General features: G+C 42.8%; 1 protein-coding gene across 1 annotated transcript; it reads right to left on the reverse strand.

The window, feature by feature from the left end:
* Positions 1-1,843: 1,843 nt before the first annotated feature.
* bmp4 (bone morphogenetic protein 4) lies at positions 1,844-16,586 on the reverse strand. Its single transcript, NM_001139844.1, has 4 exons — positions 16,390-16,586; positions 11,474-11,596; positions 10,357-10,721; positions 1,844-3,522 (listed from the first exon to the last, which is right to left on the reverse strand). Exons 3-4 carry the CDS (start codon positions 10,712-10,714, stop codon positions 2,657-2,659), a joined length of 1,224 nt encoding a protein of 407 aa, NP_001133316.1. The 5' UTR covers positions 10,715-10,721; positions 11,474-11,596; positions 16,390-16,586; the 3' UTR covers positions 1,844-2,656.
* Between the last annotated feature and the right edge of the window lie 7,230 nt (positions 16,587-23,816).

Genomic DNA, 23,816 nt, shown 5'->3' on the forward strand with positions numbered 1-23,816 from the left:
CTTACATTTTTACAGTACACCTGCCAGTTAGTGCTGGTGGTTTGAAAACTGTCTGACAATGCCTGGCAAAATGATATAAAATGTCCACTTATAAAATACATAAAACAATGTTATACATTACGACACTTAAGAAAAAGGGATCTAATTCTGCACTAGACAGGATTCAAAACATCATAATGGTGTTTCGAAGCTTTAGAGAGAAAAAACAACACCAAAAGAGAAGGTATCTAATTCTGCACTAAACAGGACTTGAATAACCGAAATAATGTTTTCAATCTTTTCTGTTAGTGCTCCCAGTCCCACTCCCTAGCAAGGTGTTACACAACACTTGATTTTGTGGTGTTACAACACACCATGTAATGTTTCGAAACATCTCAGGATGATGTGTTTCAATACTCCAGCAGTTCAGGTTTCATCTCCTTCAAGTTGGTGGCAGCTCAGTTGCCACAAGTTTTGGTGTTACAAAGCACTTCATTTTAACAGTGTTGGTGGGATAATGACCAGGCAGACAATTACCATAAGTTGCTGATGTTATCTAAACTCAGGAGATCAGTTGAAATGTGTGTAACTGCGCTGTCAAGCTGCTAAAATGAAGAACTCCCCTCTGCCTTCAGCCACTTCAAAATTAAATTATTTTATTTTCAGCCTCTCTTTTTGACGAGGCTACGCCTGATATGCGGGCATCAAAGGCAAGCCCAACAGCTGTCTGAGAGCCTGAGGTTGACTGTGGTAAACTTCTCTGAGGTGAGCAGAAATCATGGTCTAAGATGGAAAGACTAAATAACACCTACAAAACCATGCCACACACATTCCATTGGAATATAGACAAGTCTACCACATAATTCCACCCGCCAACCTATGATTTAAAATACAAATTGAGTAAACCAAAAATATTGGCACATTCATTTGCGTTACTTTAGCAATTGGGAGGTTAATTGAAAATCATTATAGATTTTTTAGGTCAAACCCTTCAGAAACAACCGGCTGACCTCAACCATGGCAAAAAGGCTTGTTTGGGTTTATGTGACTCCCGTGGTGATGCATTTTGGTGCGGATTGGAGACATTGCTTTTTCTGAGTCTGTTGTGCATTGGGGGAAGAAAAGTATGCCTTGTACTCTTTCCAAGCACGCAGGCCTAAAACATTTCCAAGGTAAGCTGAAACAATATAATTTTTCCAATAATGCCAAATGTATTTATCTTACGACATGTCACCTAGCCTATACTAAGCTCATGCAGGGACATGGGGGGAATGCTACGTACAGTGTAATGTCCTGAAAAGTTCAAAAGACTCCCCTCTCCAAACGTTATCACATAATTTGGTGCAGTCATCCGATTGTAAATAAGTGATGTAGAAGTGCATTGTCTAATGGGGCACAAGTTGGAGACAGGCGTCTTTATTCTGTCGGCATGAGCCATCGAAGACAAAGGATGGAGACAGACGGTCTAACCTTTGATTCTTCCGAGAACGGGTATCGCCATGTGTCAGTGTATGACGCATCGTCCACAGTTGTGCCCCCAATGCTAAACCGTCGGAAACAATTGGATCACTTCTCAACTGTCTCCAACAATCAATTTCAACTATCCGCCCAGATGGCAATTGAATTAGCGAGTGTCTAACCACCCCACATGTTAAACTAATTGACATAAAAGTGAAATTTGAGCATAGTGTAGCCTATCCACACGTATCCCATGCCTAGGTCTATTTGGTCTCTAATTGTTGCATTATTCTTTATGCTTATAAATGGCAAAAGGTGATCTTCATCTTACAAAACAGCTATGTTGAGAAATTACTAAAGTCCTTTACTCAAGTGTGAATCAATCCAAGTTGAATAATGCCAGATATGAAACCGAACATTATTTTATTTGGGAGAGACAGAGCATCAGAAAGTTTCCTCTGTTATAATGAATTGTAACAATTACTTGAGTACATTTTCAAAAGTATCAGACCCAAACGTGTTAAATACAAACTCATATAAAACAGTTATGGACCTTTGCTGTCAACTTTTCATTTTTCACAACCCATATTATCTGATCGATTTTTACAGTTATACATAAAAAATCTAATTCTCACTCAAGGGACTTATCTAATAAAATCATTGGTTTAAAGATCAATGTAAAGAGGTGAATTAAAATCAATGCACATTTCTGATTACTTCGATTGATTCATAACAAATCAGTGCTGTGATAATTTCACACAGTGCTCTGTTTAAGTACACAATTTGTGCTTCTTGTGATCTGCTCAAATGTAATATTGGAAGGCAATTTATGTTTGAATTGTTTCTTTTAAATGTATATAATATAAAAGCAATAAATATTACCAGTAAATAAACTTTATTTTTATTTTTTATTTTTTTTATACTATTTTCTCATTTAAAAAAACCTTATACAATCTAATATACATTATGAAAAGTTGTACAGCTTTTTATTTATGTTTAAAATAAGGACTCACTTTTATTTTTTATATGTAGATATAAATATATATATATATATTTTGTCAAAATATATGATCATATTGTCAAGGAAACCAAAAAATTAGACAAACATACATCGCAACATAAAAGTTATAAATAAAGGTCCAAGTGAACATTTTTGGGAGTAAAGTGGGGTCTTTTCTTAGCGTCTGTGCTGCCTGCCTAAAGTTGCCCATAGTCAGTGTTAGCGGCAACCGCACCCTTCCACTACCATTTCCTGGTAGTTTTTTAGGACTACCTTGTCGTGTTCATCCAGGTAGAGCATGGAGATGGCACTGAGCTCCGTGGGCACGCAGCAGGCCTTGGGAATGTTGGTGTTCACCGAGTTCACCAACGTCTGCACGATGGCGTGGTTGGTAGAGTTCAGGTGGTCTGCCAGAGGGAAGGGGCACTCCCCATGGCAGTAGTATGCCTGGTACCCTGGGGGCGCCACTATCCAGTCATTCCAGCCCACATCACTGAAGTCCACATACAGCGCGTGACGGCGGCAGTTGCGGTTGCGCTTACGCCCCCGCTGCTTTGGGCTGCGCTTGGCCCGGCGCGTCAACGGGTGGCCCTTGCCGTCGTGGCCGAAGGTGACCAGCAGGGGGCGTAGCTGCTCCCAGTCCTCCCCAGGTTCCTGGTGCAGTGAGCGGCTGATGCGGACGTGGCGGCCCTGGTGGCGCGGTGTCTGGTTGAGGTGCAGGACCTCCACAGCGAGCCCGAGGTTGGGCAAGCGCTCCCGTGTCCAACGCAGCACGGCGGGGCTCACGTCGAAGCTCTCCCAGCGCGAGGCGTTATGGCGAACCAGTCGCGTGTCCAAGAGCCGCGTGATTAGCTGCCCGGCCCGCGGGGGCTTCAGAACCTCGTACACGTTTATCCGGTGGAGCCCCTCCTTGTCCCCCCCGCTCCCCGAAATGGCCTCGTCGATCTCCTGCCGGAACAGACGCAGCTCGGCCGACGAGAGCAGCTCGTCCTCTGGGATGCTGCTGAGATTGAAGAGGAAGCGCAGCGGGGCGGCCTCGCCATTCTTCGTCTGAAGATCGCCCAGATGAACCCGCTCCATGTGCTCTGAGAAAGAAAACCGGACACAGTCAATGTCAGCACTTTTATCAAGGGAGTCTGTATGAGCTGCCATCTTGAATCTGATGAAAGCATCTATAGGTTTGATTTAAGAGTTCATCCTTGATGAACTGAGTGAAGTGATTGCTTCACTTCAGAATCCAGTTCAATAGGAAAAAACTGTTGACCTCTGTGAACTCTCAAAGGAAGGACCTTGCATGACAAATATGGTAAAATATGAAAATACTGCATTTCCCTTCCCTTCTCTCTTGTTACTATTCACTTGTTCCCTCCAAAACGATTACACCATCGGTTGTTTAAATCAGTTCCCTTTCTGTCAATTGTCAGTGTAACATGCTTTAATTGACACAAAATAATGTCCATGTTCGCTTAGCATAGCCTCCAGGGACTGAGCGTGCAAATATACATTGTCTATACATCCTTATCTATCCATAAGGACCTTCCAGGACTTCCCACAATGCCTTTCTCTGAGCGCTTTCCTGAAACATGCATTACTTAGAGAGTGGTGATTAACGTACAGCAGCTACAGTATAAACATAGTAGGGTAGCTATTCCATGCACAGTCTGCAGATTTCTGGCAAGATCACCATTGTTGGGAAAGGAATGTTGTGTCTACTATTTTTCTGCTCAATCTGGCCCTGTTATTTCACACCGAGGCCTTAATCTTACCCAGGTGGTTCGCATTATTAAAACCTGCTGTGTTTTTTGATTGGTTCTGCAGTTTGTTAACTGGGGACATTTATCATTTTCATCATGAATAATCATTACGGATTCGCACAGACAATCCTTTGGTGGTGAGGCAGCTAAGACTAAGTGGAGGCCTGAAAAACACCGTTTTTTTTACCATAGTTTGAATTCCTGCAGTATTCCATGGTTAATTGCATCTTTAACCTCAAGAGGTGTCTTTGCATTTTTCCCTGTACAGTTTCTCCCAACGTGAAACTAACATGTTTTGCTTTTCACAAGTTTTCATTCCATTGCTCTATCATTGTAAACTTGAACTTGGTGCCTTGACTAAGTACAGTTGAAGTCAGAAGTTTACATACACTTAGGTTGGAGTCATTAAAACTCGTTTACAACCACTCCACAAATTTCTTGTTAACAAACTATAGTTTTGGCAAGTCGGTTAGGACATCTACTTTGTGCATGACACAAGTCATTATTCCAACAATTGTTTACAGACAGATTATTTCACTTTTAATTCACTGTATCACAATTCCAGTGGGTCAGCAGTTTACATACACTAAGTTGACTGTGCCTGTAAACAGCTTGGAAATTTCCAGAAAATTATGTCATGGCTTTAGAAGCTTCTGATAGACTAATTGACATCATTTGAGTCAATTGGAGGTGTACCTGTGGATGTATTTCAAGGCCTACCTTCAAACGCAGTGCCTCTTTGCTTGACATCATGGGAAAATCAAAAGAAATCAGCCAAGACCTCAGAAAAAAATGTAGACCTCCACAAGTCTGGTTCATCCTTCGGAACAATTTCCAAACGCCTGAAGGTACCATGTTCATCTGTACAAACAATAGTACGCAAGTATAAACACCATGGGACCACGCAGCCGTCATACCGCTCAGGAAGGAGATGTGTCCTGTCTCCTAAAGATGAACGTACTTTGGTGCGAAAATTGCAAATCAATCCCAGAACAAACAGCAAAGGACCTTGTGAAGATGCTGGAGGAACAAATGAACAAAACGTACAAATGTATCTATATCCACAGTAAAAAGAGTCCTATATCGACATAACCTGAAAGGCCACTCAGCAAGGAAGAAGCCATTGCTCCAAAACCGCCATAAAAAAGCCAGACTACGGTTTGCATCTGCACATGGGGACAAAAATTGTACTTTTTGGAGAAATGCCCTCTGGTCTGATTAAATAAAAATAGATATGTTTGGCCATAATGACCATCGTTATGTTTGTAGGAAAAAGGGGGGGGGCTTGCAAGTCAAAGGACATCATCCCAACTGTGAAGCACGGGGGCGGCAGCATCATGTTGTGGGGGTGCTTTGCTGCAGGAGGAACTGGTGCACTTCACAAAATAGATGGCATCATGAGGGAGGAAAATTATGTGGATATATTGAAGCAACATCTCAAGACATCAGTCAGGAAGTTAAAGCTTGGTCGCAAATGGGTCTTCCAATTAGACAATGACCCCAAGTATACTTCCAAAGTTGTGACAAAATGGCTTAAAGACAACAAAGTCAAGGTATTGGAGTGGCCATCACAAAGCCCTGACCTCAATCCCATAGAAAATGTGTGGGCAGACCTGAAAAAGTGTGTGCGAGCAAGGAGGCCTACAAACCTGACTCCGTTACACCAGCTCTGTCAGGAGGAATGGGCCAAAATTCACCCAACTTATTGTGGGAAGCTTGTGGAAGGCTACCCAAAACGTTTGACCCAAGTTAAACAATTTAAAGGCAATGCTATCAAATACTAATTGAGTGTATGTAAACTTCTGACCCACTGGGAATGTGATGAAAGAAATAAAAGCTGAAATAAATCCTTCTCTCTACTATTATTCTGACATTTCACATTCTTAAAATAAAGTGGTGATCCTAACTGACCTAAGACAGGGAATATTTACTAGGATTAAATGTCAGGAATTGTGAAAAACCGAGTTTAAATGTATTTGGCTAAGGTGTATGTAAACTTCCGACTTCAGCTGTAACTTATTACCTTGTAGTGATCATAAAAAAATGGAATAAATTGAAGCGGTACATAATGGAATTTAAAATAAACAACTTAGTTTCATCTTATTTATCCCGCCCCAAAAAAAGTCTCCAAGCATGTTATTAGCATAGTTTGACAGCGGGAAACAAAACACCCAAAGAGAGCAGTAGAAACAGATCTTCAAGATAGCCCCACACACACACACACACACACACACACACACACACACACACATATACCCATTGCATCATAGACAGGCGGCTGAGCCTCCTTGTGCCTGAGTGGCCTTGGTGCTGTGCTGTGCCGTGTTAGACAGTCTGTTAGACAGGCCCCATTAAGGCTGACTAATCCCTACTCCCCTGAGGGCAGACATGTTCTTCTTCAGCCCTTCAGCTCTGCCTGCTCGTCCATCCACTACACTAGACTACTGTCACACTGTGTTTGATCTCTGGATTACACAAGACAAATATCTGATTTAGAGCACATACTTTATCCACATATGTTATGGGAAGGTCCTTGGTGCACATAAATAGCCTACATGTTTACCCTTCTTTCCCTCAGTTTTACATGAAGCCTATTTTAAAACTGTTCTTTCTGACTGGGCTATCCGTATTACGCGTACATCTTGTATAGTTGTCAGTATACACTTAGCACCCATGCTAACATATCTCTCTTACACAAACTATGGATAACCAAGGAGCGTGAACATTTCAATGTTGTGAACGTTTAAATGTTAAAACGTTTAAATGAAATTAGGATCTTTAACTTTAAGAGAATTTCAATCACAGTGCAGCTGGCTCACCTTCTCTTTCCCTTCGCTAATGATGCGAGAATGTGTTCAGTCTCCGGTCTGTGGTGTGTAGAATATCCTAGCCTATTCATTGATGATAGGCCCTGCTTTACTAAAGTTGCAAGCCAAGAAATGTCAAAATATAGTATTTCACTGCGAGATATACAGTTGAAGTCAGAAGTTTACATACACTTAGGTTGGAGTCATTAAAACTCGTTTTTCAACCACTCCACAAATTTCTTGTTAACAAACTATAGTTTTGGCAAGTCGGTTAGGACATCTACTTTGTGCATGACACAAGTCATTTTTCTAACAATTGTTTACAGACAGATTATTTCACTTAGAATTCACTGTATCACAATTCCAGTGGGTCAGAAGTTTACATACACTAAGTTGACTGTGCTTTTAAACAGCTTGGAAAATTCTAGAAAATGACGTCGTGGTTTTAGAAGCTTCTGATAGGCTAATTGACATAATTTGAGTCAATTGGAGGTGTACCTGTGGATGTATTTCAAGGCCTACCTTCAAACTCAGTGCGTCTTTGCTTGACATCATGGGAAAATCAAAAGAAATCAGCCAAGACTTCAGAAAAAAATGGTAGACCTCCACAAGTCTGGTTCATCCTTGGGAGCAATTTCCAAACGCCTGAAGGTACCACGTTCATCTGCACAAACAATAGTACGCAAGTATAAACACCATGGAACCACGCAGCCGTCATACCACTCAGGAAGGAGACGTGTTCTGTCGCCTAGAGATGAACGTACTTTGGTGCGAAAAGTGCAAATCAATCCCAGAACAACAGCAAAGGACCTTGTGAAGATGCTGGAGGAAACATACAAATGCATCTATATCCACAGTAAAATGAGTCCTATATCGACATAACCTGAACGGCCGCTCAGCAAGGAAGAAGCCACTGCTCCAAAACCGCCATAAAAAAGCCAGACTACGGTTTGCAACTGCACATGGGGACAAAGATCGTACTTTTTGGAGAAATGTCCTCTGGTCTGATGAAACAAAAATTGAACTGTTTGGCCATAATGACCATTGTTATGTTTGGAGGAAAAAGTGGGAGGCTTGCAAGCCGAAGAACACCATCCCAACTGTGAAGCACGAGGGTGGCAGCATCATGTTGTGGGGTGCTTTGCTGCAGGAGGGACTGGTGCACTTCACAAAATAGGTGGCATCATGAGGTAGGAAAATGATATGGATATATTGAAGCAACATCTCAAGACATCGGTCAGGAAGTTAAAGCTTGGTCGCAAATGGGTCTTCCAAATGGACAATGACCCCAAGCATACTTCCAAAGTTGTGACAAAATGGCTTAAGGACAACAAAGTCAAGGTATTAGAGTGGCCATCACAAAGCCCTGACCTCAATCCAATAGAAAATGTGTGGGCAGAACTGAAAAAGCGTGTGCGAGCAAAGAGGCCTACAAACCTGACTCAGTTACACCAGCTCTGTCAGGAGGAATGGGCCACAATTCACCCAACTTATTGTGGGGAGCTTGTGGAAGGCTACCCTAAAGGTTTAACCCAAGTTAAACAATTTAAAGGCAACGCTATCAAATACTAATTGAGTGTATGTAAACTTCTGACCCAATGGGAATGTGAAGAACGAAATAAAAGCTGAAACAAATCATTCTTTCTCCTATTATTCTGACATTTCACATTCTTAAAATAAAGTGGTGATCCTAACTGACCTAAGACAGGGAATTTTTACTACGATTAAATGTCAGGAATTGTGAAAAACTGAGTTTAAATGTATTTGGCTAAGGTGTATGTAAACTTCTGACTTCAACTGTAGCTTTTGATTGGTGATAGATAGACCTAGCGCACGGTTTTGACTCTGTCTGCCTGGTGGCCGACCTGCCTATATTGTGCCCCTCACCTCTGTCTTTGTCCCTTGCTAGCTAGCTATGAAAAATGTGAGTGTTTGTTCTCGGAAGCACAGAAACTAACCAGTCTCCCCGTTCCAAAAATGCTGGAGTCGATTACTAGCTAGATGTTTTCTCTTTCTACTAAATGTCTTGGTAAGTCACGGTATTTAATCAACTTTAAAGTACTTTTTTAGGAGAGAGTGGTCAGCGTGCAGGCAGCTCGAGATTATTTGATTGACAGTTCCGGTCGCCTAGTGAAGCGGCATTCCTTTACAGACAAGTGGAGCTTCAAAACTATCTCCAGAGAGGATTTTGTGTCTGCATTTAAAAAGCAGTAGTGTACCCTTACAGAGAAACAAACATGCTGTAGTCGATGCGCTTTCAAGGGTATATAGTTGTGGTAGATATAACCATTATTCTGTGTTGTGAATTGACGTGGAATTTTAACGATAAGTTAGAGTTTGCACTCCAGCTCTCCAGAGTTCTCCATTCTGTCTGCTCTACTCCCAGTGCCCACATTGTTGGCAGGAGGGACTTTATTTAGAAGGTTGCAGAGTAGCATTAAAGATAATTGCATGTGGAGGAAGGTCCCTCTTAAAGGGCCCTAGCTCCATCTTAACTGGTGGAGACATGAGAGAGAGGCACACTACTGCTGGTCAAAGGCTTTTTTTAAGCCCTTGTGCTGGGTGGGGTGAGAAGTGTAACTCAATAATATGAAGGTATGCTTTTCCTTGAGCTGCTAACCAAACACACGGCTGGCTTTGTCGGACCGCAGATTCTCTCAGGAATAGGGGAACTTGTCTGACTGATTCTTGCCCCCTCTTTGGCCACCATTTTGTGACCACATCCTTAGATTTCATAGTTTATGTTGAAGGTGGGAGGGGATGTCTTACATTTATGTTTAAGTGGTGTAGGAAATGTAGGATTTTCCCATAATTTTTTTTCGATGAGAGATGGGGATTCTTTGCTTACAGGTCCACACCCAGGCTAATAAAATACGTTCTGGGAGATATGTGTTGCTGCCATCACTATTGGAATGTTATTGAATGGGGATGGATTGTTGATGTCCAGAAAAAAAAAATGGTTCAAGATTATTTTTTAGGGAAGGCAGTGCTTCATTCCAAACCATTTGCTGTTTCAGGTGCTGGTTGGCCAATTACCTTGACTTACAGTAGATTTTCTATACCGAGCACTGTACATGGATTCTATAATGGGGCATACGTCATAGACATGCACTGTAACTGTACAATCCATGAAATATGCACCTTTCCCATACTTATCAGAGGAAAGGTTATATCACCTCTGGATATCCACATGTACTCAAAATCCATGCATATCTCTCTTTCTAATCAATATATTGATTAGGCTTGGGGCATAGGCCTGGGCCCAGAGGATAAGGCATGAAGGAATTGCGCAACAGTTACTACCAATGTGGTCCTCTTTACAGACAGACAGACATTTACCCATTCGCTCTCTCTTTACCTTCGTGGTGGAAGCCCCTCACGGTGTTGGCGCGGCTAGCCGACCTCTCGGGGTACTCAAAGGCGGCGTCATGGGCACCGGCCTCCTCGGCCTCACCCGACTGCAGTCGGTAGAGGTCCAGTAGGTAGCGTGGCACGGTGGCCGAGCGGCTGGGCCGCGGTCGCCTCTGCAGCCCAAACATGTGCAGCAGCGTGGCCTCAAAGTCCCGCAGCAGTTCATGGCTCTGACCAGCCGTCCGACTCTGCAGGCCCGGGGCTTTCTTCTTCCCTTCCTCAGGTATCAGACTAGCATGGTTGCTCTCTCCCAGCAGGACTTGGCATAATAAAATGACCATCAGCATTCGATTACCAGGAATCATGATGTCTCTGGGAAGGCAAAAACAGAGTAAAAATAAACAAGTGGTTGGTAGAGGGAGGGAGTTTAAAAGAGGACATGGAGTGTGTGAGAGAGAGGGAATAGAAAGAAAGAGAGGGACTGTTATAAAATGACATTCAACATTTGTCTACCCTTCCTAAATCTCCTTATTTTTCTAACATAACCTCCACCCCGTAGGACCCTTCACTAATGTTCTCACTGTAAATGTCCTCTAATTGGTTATAATTGTCCTGTCTGGCTTGTTTACAGTAAAATGGCCTCCGATCAGATATCTTCCCTATGCAGTTTATCTCTGGCGACATCCTCCAAGAGTAAACAGCTGGTTTAAAAACACAGCTTTTTGAATGGAATCTGGGGGGCCATTCTTTTTACCCTCTCTCTCTCTCTCTCTCTCTCTCTCTCTCTCTCTCTCTCTCTCTCTCCCTCTTCCACTATGATTAGACACATAGGAGAAACAGCCCTGGGGTCAAAGCAAAGTCTTAACTCGTTAAGTAGCCGAGTCCCTCATAAGTCTGACCCAACCAAGGAGTCAATCAAAGGACCATGTGCCGCACATTCCACCAACATTTTCTCTGTAAAAGTGAGATTAGACGCTTTTCCTTTTCACTGGTGCCATCGAGTTATTTAATATTAAAATATGACCAACCTCAAATCAATGTTCTGAGAAAAAGAAAGGGAGAAATGCAGAAAGCTGTGGCAATGGTGTCACATGGCATGAATTGAATAAGCGTGGTCCACTTACCGACAGAAAATAAAGCATGGGAAAACAGTCCATGTTTGTTGGGAGCCAGCAATGGACGCGCTCCTCAAGGAAATGTTACGTGGTGCTGGGGGGCTGCTTGAGAGCGTTGGAGTGACCCTGTTCCTGAAATTTGCAGAAGAGAAAAGGGACATTGTAGTCATTGTAGTCTAGCCAGTGTAGAGGAAAGTACTTCTGGCTTTGACTTAGCATGTTTGTGTGTATGTATGTGTGTGTGTGTGTGTGTGTGTGTGTGTGTGTGTGTGTGTGTGTGTGTGTGGTGTGTGTGTGTGTGTGTGTGTGTGTGTGTGTGTGTGTGTGTGTGTGTGTGTGTGTGTGTGTGTGTGTGTGTGTGTGTGTGTGTGTGTGTGTGTGTAACCCAGTCTCTCTGTAAGGATTTTCACACAGACACATGGGGTAAAAGGTTACACTAATGTTCTCTTTTCTGTAACCGGCAAGTCAGAGCAGGGAAACCGACTAAGAGCAGTTCCCAGAAGTTTGATGCCTTTTCAGGCACCACACATTAAATGGGACAGAAAATGAAACAGCAAAAACATTTCACGTAACAATATGATTTTGAAATGTTCTACTCCATAAGCTTCAGACTTTAGCAGACATATTTTTAAAGAGATCAAGCCAGAACACCCATCTACACCCATCTACATAAGCAATTTGTCTGCCAATTGAAAAACAATATTGTCTTGCTTTTTTTGGAGGTAGTAGGACCAAGTCATTGTAGAGAGCATACACTTACATAAACACTGCCATGTCTATGCAGAACAGGCAGACAGAGTAGATGGACCCTCTCTTGTCCTCCCTCCTCATTAAGGTCAGCTATTAGATGGTTCATGATAGCTCTGTATTGATTAGTTGTGAATTAATCTGCATCCCAATGGCCTCAACAAAGGAGGCCCAAACCGCTTTTTCAAGAAACTTAAAGAGCAACCCCCCCGACCTGTGTGAGCACCCATCAAAAGGAGACCCCCCTCGGTCCTCCCACCCTCCTTCCCTCAGTTATCCTGAGATATGTGGAGCCGCTGATGACAAGCCTGCTGCTCTGCTCTTTGACCAGACCGGCATCAATAGGCCCAAGGCCAACCACTATGGACTCAGACAAGTACTAATGCTTTTCTATATGCTGTCCTCCTGTCCTGCCTGCTATAGTGTAAGTTAGACATACTATACGTACTTACACACTATCTTTATCTTTAGTGCCTTGAAGAAGATCACTGCATTTGTATAGTGTAGTCTCAAACCTGTGTGATATGAGTCTGTTGTACCTGGCGGTTTGTTTTCCAACCTGATCAAAAGCATTATTTGCTGTGTGAATGTTTTTATGTACCGGTATGTACATGTATTTTTACGCTGCACAAGAGTAGCCCTTCGGGGATGATAACGATCTATTGAATTGAATAGAACCTTGTTTTTCCAGACCAGCCAGACTTCACACCAATTTGCCACTGTAGTATATTAACAACAAGAATCGTGTTCTCCAATACAATTCACTCCAGATTGTCACGGCGAGGCAGTTCTAGAACTGAGACAATTCTCTCCAATCCCTCTATACACAGTGTTCTGTCCTGTAGATGGTTTACGCCCATTCTGTGGATCTATGACATCACAACAAGAGGGACTTGGCCCTAAGAAATCTCTTGCTTAAACACACATTACTGAATCACACTACTAAAATGAACGAGTGTTTGTAAAATAGGGCCTGGGCAAACAACAGTACCATAGAGCAGACACTTCAACTCAATGGGTGAGAGCGACTCTGTGAGCATTTCGTCATCAGTTTGGAGCCCATTCCATTGGAACTGGACCAAGTGTTACAACAGCAAAGATGCACATTAACAATAACATTATGTGCACACTCACTGTGTGTGTGTGTGTCTGGGTTCATATCTCAGTGTTTATCTTTTTCCGTCCATGGCTCACTGTACATGTAATCAAGGAAATCTTGTAACTTTTTTTGTAACAAAATTAGACATTGACCTTTGTGCGACCTTGTGTTCTTGGTCGTGACACAAGGTCCTGTGTTGTGTGAGTGCTGACTGGTGTGTGTGTGTGTGTGTGTGTGTGTGTGTGTGTGTGTGTGTGTGTGTGTGTGTGTGTGTGTGTGTGTGTGTGTGTGTGTGTGTGTGTGTGTGTGTGTGTGTGTGTGTGTGTGTCTGCCAGTCCGTGAGAACCATGGCGAAGAGGCAGTAGGGTTCTGAAAATGATCAGCTCTATTACCCATGGGGTGGAGGGATAACGTGTGTGTGCATCTCTGACAACAAACGCTCATTGTGCCGAGAGGGCCTCTCCCATGATTACAGCGATTCAGACCGCTAAAAACAAAACAGCGACTACAGAACTTCTTACAGAGCCACTTATTAAGTCGATGTATTCCCCAAGTATGTTGACGACCTATGGCAGGTAGCCTAGCAGTTAAAGGCGTTGGACCAGTAACTGAAAGGTTGCTGGTTCCAATCTCTGAGCCGACTAAGTGAAACATCTGTTGATGTGCCCTTGAGCAAGACACTTAACCCTAATTGCTCATGTAAGTCGCTCTGGGTAAGAGCGCCTGCTAAATGAGTCACATGTCAAATAAAATGACTGTGCTAGCTGTTCTAAAGAGCATATAGGGATGTAACCAGCAATGATACAATGATGCTCATCACATTTCTTCCTCGTTCTGCTCTTATATTGTAATAACCACTGTATAAGAGGGTGTCTATAAGGATAAATAACAATATGTTTGAACACTTTTATTGTGTTGGGTTATTCAGCTCATCAGCTGTGAGGCAGGCCTAAAGTAGGGGAGAGGGACAGTTCGGGAGAAAGCGTAAAATCCCAAGTGTGAGTTTTGAACCGAACAAGAGACAGCGCCATATTTTGCAATGAATGTATTGTAGCCCAGGGTGCAATTAGGCCTGGGCAGTTTGCTTCCTCTGGTCTGGCATAGTCCTCCTCCCTAGGCCTTTATTTGACTCCTCTCCCCTCTCTCTTTTTCTCTCTCTCCCTCTAACCAGAAATAATGTGATCAGACTATGCACATGGCCCTTTAGATGTGTTTCCTGAGGAATTTGACAGGGATGGGGGCATTAAGTTCACATTCATATTCATATTCCATGTTTCTTTTTTGTACAGTGGATTTTTTAAAATTCATTTTAAAAAGCACGGTACACTCGATGGGTTGGCATATACTTGGCTGAAAGTAAAGCATGATTGCTCTACTCATTTCTGACAATAAGTAGTGTACAAGAACAGCAGCAACATGGTTTTGAAGACAGTTCTAAGACAACAAATGGATGTTTCCAGTTATGTCTCCAATCACAGTCAATAATTATCAGTTGATCTATTATCTGTCAATTTAGTATTTTATATTTTAACATTCTTATCACTTCATTAAACATTATTTTGTGTTCCTCCCCATAGAAGTTATAATAAAAGTGAATGGCCATATCTTTAGGGCCAAGCAACAGTTTGATGTGTCAGCGAAGTTATTGACGCTTGTGCCAAGGCAGGTTCATAGTTCATCGTTGAATGATAAATCTATAACCGCTAACGATCACATTTTTTATTCATCCCTTTTTTCCCTTTTGTTGTTTGTTATTCTTCTTTCTAAGCTATAGGCCTAAGCATCGGTCTGTTTGTACTTAGCAAGGAGGCCAACTTCTCAAAATTAAGAACAGATACGTTTACTCTTACTGTCAGCTCCATGCCCAAATCCTCTATTAGAATTACTTGCTGTAAACTGTGGAATTCTGGTGGAGTCATTAGTCATCAATTCATTAATTCAAACAAATGAGTAATGTAATGATTGAAAAATGTGGAATAGGCTAGTGTAAGTGGATGCAGATTGAGCAGTGCGAAGGTAGGTTACATGCGTCGAAGAGGCCAGCTTGAGTCTGTAGTCCTGTAAATATTTACGGTAAACCTACTGTCCCTCATTGTATTAATGAGATTTTCTACAAAAACGTCTAAATTCGATAGGCTACATAGACTTTGATGAGTGTGTGTGTGTAAGCCATGTGTTTGTAGTAGCGGTATAGATAAACAATGGTCCTACATTGCTTCGTTATTTCTTCTTATAACACGTTTCCATTACGTTTTAAATCCAGGCATTTGTTCTTAAATAACCATTGGGTATCGAAATGATTATAATATTTTTTTTATTTGAAATAAGCTTTGGCATTTGAGAAATCTAAAATAGCCTAATTGAACTGAGGAGCGTAGCTAATTTACGCATGGAAGACCAGTGTCTCTTTGTCCAGGGGTGTCTAATCAATGAAAGTAGGCTTCGACTATAGGCCTACATATAGACTCAGTCCAAAATCTGACAAATCAGTAACAACCTGGAGATAAATGTTTTGATGAAAACATGCGGGTAGCCATACCAAACGGTTACCAAATAGGAAATACGCGCACAATACTGTTCGTGCAGGTGTCTAACCCAGAGCCAATTTGTCAACAACCACAAGAAATAACATCATAATCTATGTATGCAAGTTGCAACAGTTAAAAACTCCAAAAGTACGTATTCGTAACATTCTTTAACAGAAAATGACCTCATTAGTTGTTTTCTGTGAAACACTTTCTCGCACCATTGTCCTGGCGTGCGTCAGGGTATACCTTAATCAATGTATTTCATTTCGGATCAAATTATTTTCATGAAGTAGCTTCAGTAATCCGATTAAATGCAATGTATCACGAACATGATACTTTGTTGATAGGCTAACATTCTCAATTATGCTATTTCAATCATTTAAATGGCTTTAAATTTGTTTTTAAATGTAGCCCGTCTGAGCCTTCTGCAATTTTGTAGCCTAATTCTGTACGGTACTTGGATAGAGCTGACCGAAATGTTCTAGGATATATTGTTATGTCAATTGAATCGCATTCGAACATGCTCAGATAAAAATTTGAGCGGGGCTTACCATCAGTAGGGGTACAGGTAGTATCCTCGAGAAAAGTAAATATGACAAAAGAAAGTGCAAGCTCTCCACACGCAATGGAAGTCCAGGTGTAAAGCATGTACTGAAAACGCCGAATTAATTTATGGAGAGGTACGGTGGTGCTTTCGGATCATTAATTCCTTAACGACCCCTCTAAAAAAACAAGAGGCGAGACGATGGCCGGAGACCGAAGCGGTATGAAGCAGCGTATGTTTGCAGCGGGGTTCGTATCTCCAGAAGTTCATGAGGGCGGAACACTGCGAGGACAGGCGTACTCTCCAACTGATCATGCATCTATTGCCCCTTGCCGTTTTTATGTGTCCGCCCTATTTAGCCTTCATGCCTCCTCCTACCCCCTCCACCCCCACCCCATTCCGCTGTTTCAAACACCTAAGATAAACCCCCTCCCCTCTCTCGAAGAGAAACACATTGTGCGCAATTTGTTTCAGACTATAATAATGAGTTGAAACTTTCCATTATTATTTAATTAGCATTTCGACCTGTAATTTGTCTGAAATATGTAATACAACATTGCTACCCTGCAACTAATTATTCAGATACATTTTTAATGCCAAACCTTTTAGTGCGGTCTGTTTTTAAAGCATGAGCGCATTATTGTGTTTTGACTGCATCTGGTCAACACACCACACCACATAGTCTAAATTGGCCATTCAATATGTCTTTTTTGACTGATGTGCGCGGAGCTGGATGAATACACTTCAACCTCACATTAGACCCATCACATAGCTAATAACGGCATAATTGCGCCTTTCTATTTCCTCCTCAATCTCAATGTCTTTCATTGCCAATGGATAAACTATCTATTTCCTTTCCTCAGCTTATCTGTTTACTGTGTTCCTATGGAAACGATCATCTGGGGTTCAAGGAAGCTTTCAGATTTTCTTTTTCACAGGTCTTCTAAAATGGTTTTGAAATAGGCTACCATATGGAGTGACAAAATGTGCATGCCATGGACAGTGGAATAGGAAGTGTCTTGCTACATTTTCACCTGAATATTCACCTGAATATTCCTTTCAACTTCTTCTTCTGAAATATTCCACATATTAAGAAACCCTCAGACTAAGATGGTGGTGTGATAATAATAAAATGATGTAGGCTACCTCACATTAAAAACTCCATGGGTGAAAAATCCTTGTTGACTGGGTAATTGTTAAACAAGTGTTGCTGCTACACCTTACCCCACGGCCCTTCAGTAACAGTTAAGTCTTTAAGACACATATTTTTAAGACTGCAGGGCAGAGAAATTGGCAATAATTAATCTTAAAGCCTTAAATCTGCTCTGGATCTCTCTGGCTCTCTGGCCGGGGTCACGTAAGCGTCCTGAGAAATGTACTCCTAGTGAGGGGATTAGGCTGAGATTGAACAGTGGTCTAAACAGGATACGCTGGCGAGAGAACCTAATGCAAATGGCCGCCGTTGTTTCTCACGCTGTATTTACTTTAGTTTCCCCTGTAGTCATACATTAGTCGACCAAGTGGTTTCTGTTGGCGTGCCGTTGACTTTTGCCCAGTTATTACATATTGCCTTGTATGCATCCAGTGTCTTGTGGCTTTGTACGTAAAGTTTATTGCACTGTTAGATAATGAATGTCTTGCCTCAGACATAAATCTCCATGCGAAGTGGTTATGCACATCTGCAGCTAATCGGTGCAGTAAGCTGTGTTTTTGGGACATACTCAGAGGGCTGTGGGATTCACTCAAGATACTCTTTGAAGAGGTAGGGTTTCAGACGTTTTCGGAAGATGGGCAGGGACTCTGCTGTCCTAGCTTCAGGGGGAAGGTGGTTCCACCATTGCCAGGACAGAGAAGAGCTTTGACTGGGCTGAACGGGAGCTGACCCCCGTAGAGGTGGGACGGCCAAGAGATCAGAGGTGGCAGAAGGAGTGCTCGGGTTGGGGTGTAGGGTTTGAGCATAGCCTGAAATTAGGGAGGGGCAGATCCCCTTGCTGCTCCGTAGGCAAGCACCATGGTCTTGTATTGGATGCGAGATTCGACTGGAAGCCAGTGTAGTGTGCAGAGGAGCGGGGTGACATGGTAGAACTTGGGAAGGTTGAACACAAGGCGGGCTGCGGTGTTCTGGATAAATTGCAGGGTTTGATGGCACAAGCAGGGAGCCCAGCCAACAGAGAGTTGCAGTAGTCCAGACAGGAGAGGAGAAGTGCCTGGATTAGGACCTGAGCGGCTTCCTGTGTGAGGAAGGGTCATAATTTACAGATGTTGTAGAGCAGTGGTCACCAACCTTTTCTGAGTCAAGATCACTCTCTGAGTCCAAAAGCAAGCCGAGATCTACTGCTCAGATAAAAAAAAAACATGACTTAAAAAACATAATCCTATGCAACATTAACCTATTAAAAATAGTTCTGTGGCAATGAGGTTTGTTCAGTAGGCTAGATGCCCAATACATTATCACTGCATATTGGCTATGCTTGAATTGCCCTGCCAATGTTGTTCTTCTCAGACCATTTCGAAATTATGTCAGCCAATTCATGTTGAAATTATATTTCAAATTGTAGATATATGATCGCAGTGGTAATAGATAATTTGTTGTATTACTTGTGAGGCACAGTTTAACATAATGATTTGCTTTTGATTTTATTTGATTGTACTGGACTGATGGACTGCATCTGATGATCAGTCTGAGGGGAGGGAGGGAGAGAGCAGCAGTGAGGCTGCCTCTCACTCGACTCACCGACCCTCCACTCTCTCTCCCTCCGCTGAGAAAAGGGGACACAGTCTTCCAGTTGATGGCGAAACCCAAGTCACCCTGCATTATTTCTGCCACATGCGCCAATTCATGTTGTTACTCTTATGACCAGAGAAAGTGAAATATTCCTTGCTTTTAAAATAACACAAGCTGCCAATATTAACAACTCAAGTTTATCAAAACACTTTGCTATACTCATTCATTATAGCTGCAGTGCTGGTTGCACCGTGAGTGGAAGTATGGAGAACACACATTTTATGGCTTATAAAAGTGTTGACAGTGCTGAATAGCAACTTAAACATGGCCTTATTTATAAAAACAGCAGCTCTTTGCTGTACTGATTGAGTGTCTCTCTGGTCATGGTTTTAAAAGTTTTGAAATCTCACAGTATCAACTTTGCTGTTTGCTCGAGGCTTCTTTCTACAGCCAATGCTTGAGGAAACTGTGCAGACACAGTGATCTGAGCTATCTGATTGGCCAGAGGTAGGCCTATAGGTGCTCTTGATTTGCTTTCTGGGCCTGCCAGATATGCAGAGTTCTACCTTCAGACACATGAAATGGTTCAAAATGGGAACACTTTGCCTTCCCGGCGCTAGAGCTGCTAAATGAAGTGCACCTACCGCCAACAGCTCCAAAAAACCCCCAGAAATGTTTGGTGATCGACTACAAATGCTTTGGAGATCGACCAGTCGATTGCAATTGACCGGTTGGTGACCACTGTTGTAGAGCATGAACCTGCAGGAGCGAGTTACTGCTTTGATGTTTGAAAAGAATGACAGGGTGTTGTCCAGGGTCACGTCAAGGTTCTTTGAACTCTGGGAGGGGGACACCGTGGAGTTGTCATCCATGATGGAGAGGTCTTGGACCGGGCAGGCCTTCCCCAGCAGGAAGAGCAGCTCCGTGAATTATTTGTGAATGATTTCCTCCTTATGCACTGGCTCTTCCAGAACATTTGACCTGTTTGGGATCAATCCTATCTCCGAAACCTTTCAGCTTGATGAGTCAATCAAGTGTATCACACAATAACACAAACTGATGAAATGCAGACAAGCATGCTTGGAGAGAGGAAACAAAAGAAAATAAAGTAACCCCATTCCTTCAGTTGACAGGGAGAGTGGAGAGAAGAAGATGTTCTGGGTCCACAGGGGCCTTCAGATGACCATAGGGATCCTCGATCCTCCCACTCTGGAGGATAAGAGCTATGCTGGGGTGGGATTTCCCCACAGTGCAGGCCTGATGGGGCTGAGGGCACCTGGCTGTGGGTCTTTAATGGAGGTCCACTCCCAGGCGTTGACCGGGCTTAGCCCCACTGAGCCCCATTAGATCCATCTGAGATTACTAACCCTAGGTGATTCAGCCCTACAGGTACTGGATTAACCATGGGGTGGCAGGGTAGTCTAGTGGTGAGAGCGTTAGGCTAGTAACCGAAAGGTTGCAAGTTCGAATCCCTGACAAGGTACAAATCTGTCGTTCTGCCCCTGAACAAGGCAGTTAACCCACTGTTCCTAGACCGTCATTGAAAATAACAATTTGTTCTTAACTGACTTGCCTAGTTAAATAAAGGTTAAAAAAAAGAAAAACCACCCATTGCACAGTCAGGGAGGGGACTGCAGTCAATTTACTCCCCCAAACCGATGTGGAAAATACCCCATTAGCTGTACTTTTTGTTCTTTATAAAGATTGTTCATTCTTGTTTTTACTTTTTGCTTATTGCAGTAGCATTCCTCTTTTTATGTGAACATGCTGAGCTGAGTCATCAGGTGGCATCTGCCATTGGGCAATTGAAAAGGTCAACAGTCCTGTGCTGGTGCTTTTGGTGAGAGAGTGGATGATTTCACCTCCACGGCTATGAGTCTCTAAATCTTGCTTGGAGCCACTCACCTGTGAACGCCAGCCCATAATCAACAGGAGCTCAAAGGTAACCTGGGAGTGCAGACCCCTGGCCCCGTGTCATAACACACCTTAGTTTTCTCTTTCTTTTTTTCAGACGTTTAGTGAAGTATTCACTAGTGCAGACACGTGCCACGGCAATTGATCAAACATAGCTTTCACTATAGGTCCCAGGCTTCTCGCTGGAACATTCTTCAACCCAGCCATCTCCTATTTCTGGGTAATGGTCTGTGCTACAGCGCGTTTGGCCAGTAATCCCTTAACTCAACCCATGGATCTCAAAGCCAGTAAGTGGCGGGAGGGGTTAAAGGGAGGGAAAGAGGTTGGTGGTGAGGAGTTGAGGAGAGATTGCACAAACTATTTTAATCCCTATAATGGAATTGGCATGTAAACTCATGAACGTAGAAGTAAACACAAAGAAAATGAAGAGGGATGGATGTTGGATTGGTTAGAACAAAGAGAGGTCACTGCCTCTTCCGGCCTGTCTGCTTCAGCTGAAAAACACTGTTTAATAAACACCATCAATTTGCTTTTACACGGAATGTTGAAGTTTTAAGTTTTAAGTCACAGTTAAATGTTTTATCCACGTGAATGTAAATTTGAAGCTATAGTTTTAGCAAGAAAGCCTTATTTTGATAAACATTTTTCCATCGTCGAGCTAACGTGCAAAATGTATTCCCCTTGAGGTCACTTGCACTGAATAGAATTTGGATTTTTGAAATCCTAAAGGTTTCGATGACATGCAAGTCAAAAGAAAGTCAAATTAAATGTTTTGTCAGAAATCGAACAGATGCTTCAGCTTGTATTGTTAAAAAAATCATTTTAGGTATTGTAAGTGTTTATCGAAATACCACAAAATATCTTATAGCACCTGTCACACCTTATGTTAAACAGTCAAAGTCGGGTACCACAGGCTCCATTAGAGAAAGCATCAGTGACACTTCAGTCCTGTGTTTGTGACTGAGCTTGGGTCAGTAGATGATTGGAATCGTTTGCCACTCTTTTGCCAAGTGAGTGACAGGTCTTTAATGTCCCTCCATCTCCTGTTGTCGCTGGTTCAAAGCTCCTCCATGCAGATGTTATCAAAGGCAACCGCTCAAGTGAGTGGCAGCCCTAGCCTTTTTTAGGCCCGGTCTCTCAGTGCAGAGGGATGAGACACTCTTGCCACAACACTGTCCAGACCCTGGCTGAGTGGGGCAACGGCTGATGCCAGAGCTCTAGTGAGCTTTGGAGACTTTCTCAATGGATTAAAAAGCTTTTTTATCAGGGCCTTGGATTGGCACTTAGAGATACTCCTTTAATCAGAGAGGGGAATTGAAATGGCCTAGACTTGGGGTCCTAAGAGCCAGAGTTAAGCCAGGAGGGACTAGAACAAGCAGCCCAGTGAGTCCTACTGTTCTGTGATAAAGAGCCATGGTGTTATTGTCCACTGTGGAGTAGAATAGACTGGGATAGAGGGGAGTAAAGTAGAATGGAGTAGCTAGCATAGCTTAGAACACAGATTGCCTTGTCTATCGTGTGACCACGGCCCTACACGGTGCAGGATCTCTGGAGTATCCTAGTCAGTCAACTTACTTAAAGGGTCTCATAGTCAACCAATCAAATTTCTTAAGAGAAGTAACTCAGCACAAAAAGCTGTTCATAGATCCAGCAGCATTGACTCGCTGACAAAAGCTAAGCAGAGTTCCATTCCAAAGGCAAAGTTTTCCTAATCGAATTACCAGAGGGTCACAGACCATCAAAAGTAAACATGGCACTTGACTTTTGACCTGGAGCGCCAGCAGAACAGCAATGGCAGCAGGTAGGACCTCTTAAGTAGCTGAACTTCAGTGAGTTCCGGGAACTACGGTATTGATATACTCTACACTACATCTCTGTTATAGTTTAAGCACTGGCTGTGGAAAAGCGTATAATCTTATGAATCCAAAATAGACCGTGGACCAACCCCATGGACCTTTCAGCGACTCAAATTGGTTGAGTAAGATATTACATGAAAGCTAGTCAGTTCATACTCCCTCTTTCTCTTTCTGTTCCGTCTCCCTCTTTTTCTTGTTCTCTGCATATTCATTTTTACTGCACATCTATAGCCTAAAGCCCCCTGAACATTTTAGGCCATTGAGAAGCTCTTAAGGAGATGAGCGAGTGTTAACTATGTCTTCTCAAACCTTGACATTTAATACTCTGTATAAATCACTCCGGGGACCTGTTATTCTTTCAAGAATGTAACTACATACTTTCAAATAAAACTTGAAAGGGCCCAGCAAGTTTTAAAACGCAGTGTGCGCTCCTAAGATGGCAGGAAGGAATTCCAAGCAGTCAGAATATGCTAACATCCCAGTGTGGGCGAACCGTGGGCAGGAAGATGGGATGCAAAGCAGAGAGGAGAGAAAGGAGAGGAGAGGGGAAAGAGGAGAAGATCAGAGGAGAGGAGAGGAGAAGAACAGCAAGCTGGTCATCATGGATATTGGGATAGGACATGGAGGACTGCTCATATGAACTTGCTCCTTCCATCTGTAGGGGACCAACCCTCTGTCAATCTAAACCGGGCCTGTCAAACTCATGGGCAGCACCAGGAACGGTTTCATTTTTATTTTCATGGGTTTCAGTGTTCAGTTCCCTGCTGAAAACACCCCCAGCATAGATCAGCATTAATTTCAAGATGGTCCATGCTGGTATTTGCTGGTCCATGCTGGTCTGTGCTGGTCAGATGCTGGTCAAGCTGGTCAAGCTGGTCTGACCAGCGTGGTCCGTCTGGTTATGCTGGTTTACTAGCATGGTCTAGCTGGATTTGCTTG

Source organism: Salmo salar, chromosome 01 (genome assembly GCF_965601325.2).
Source record: "Salmo salar chromosome 01, fSalSal1, whole genome shotgun sequence".
Lineage (NCBI taxonomy): Eukaryota > Metazoa > Chordata > Actinopteri > Salmoniformes > Salmonidae > Salmo > Salmo salar.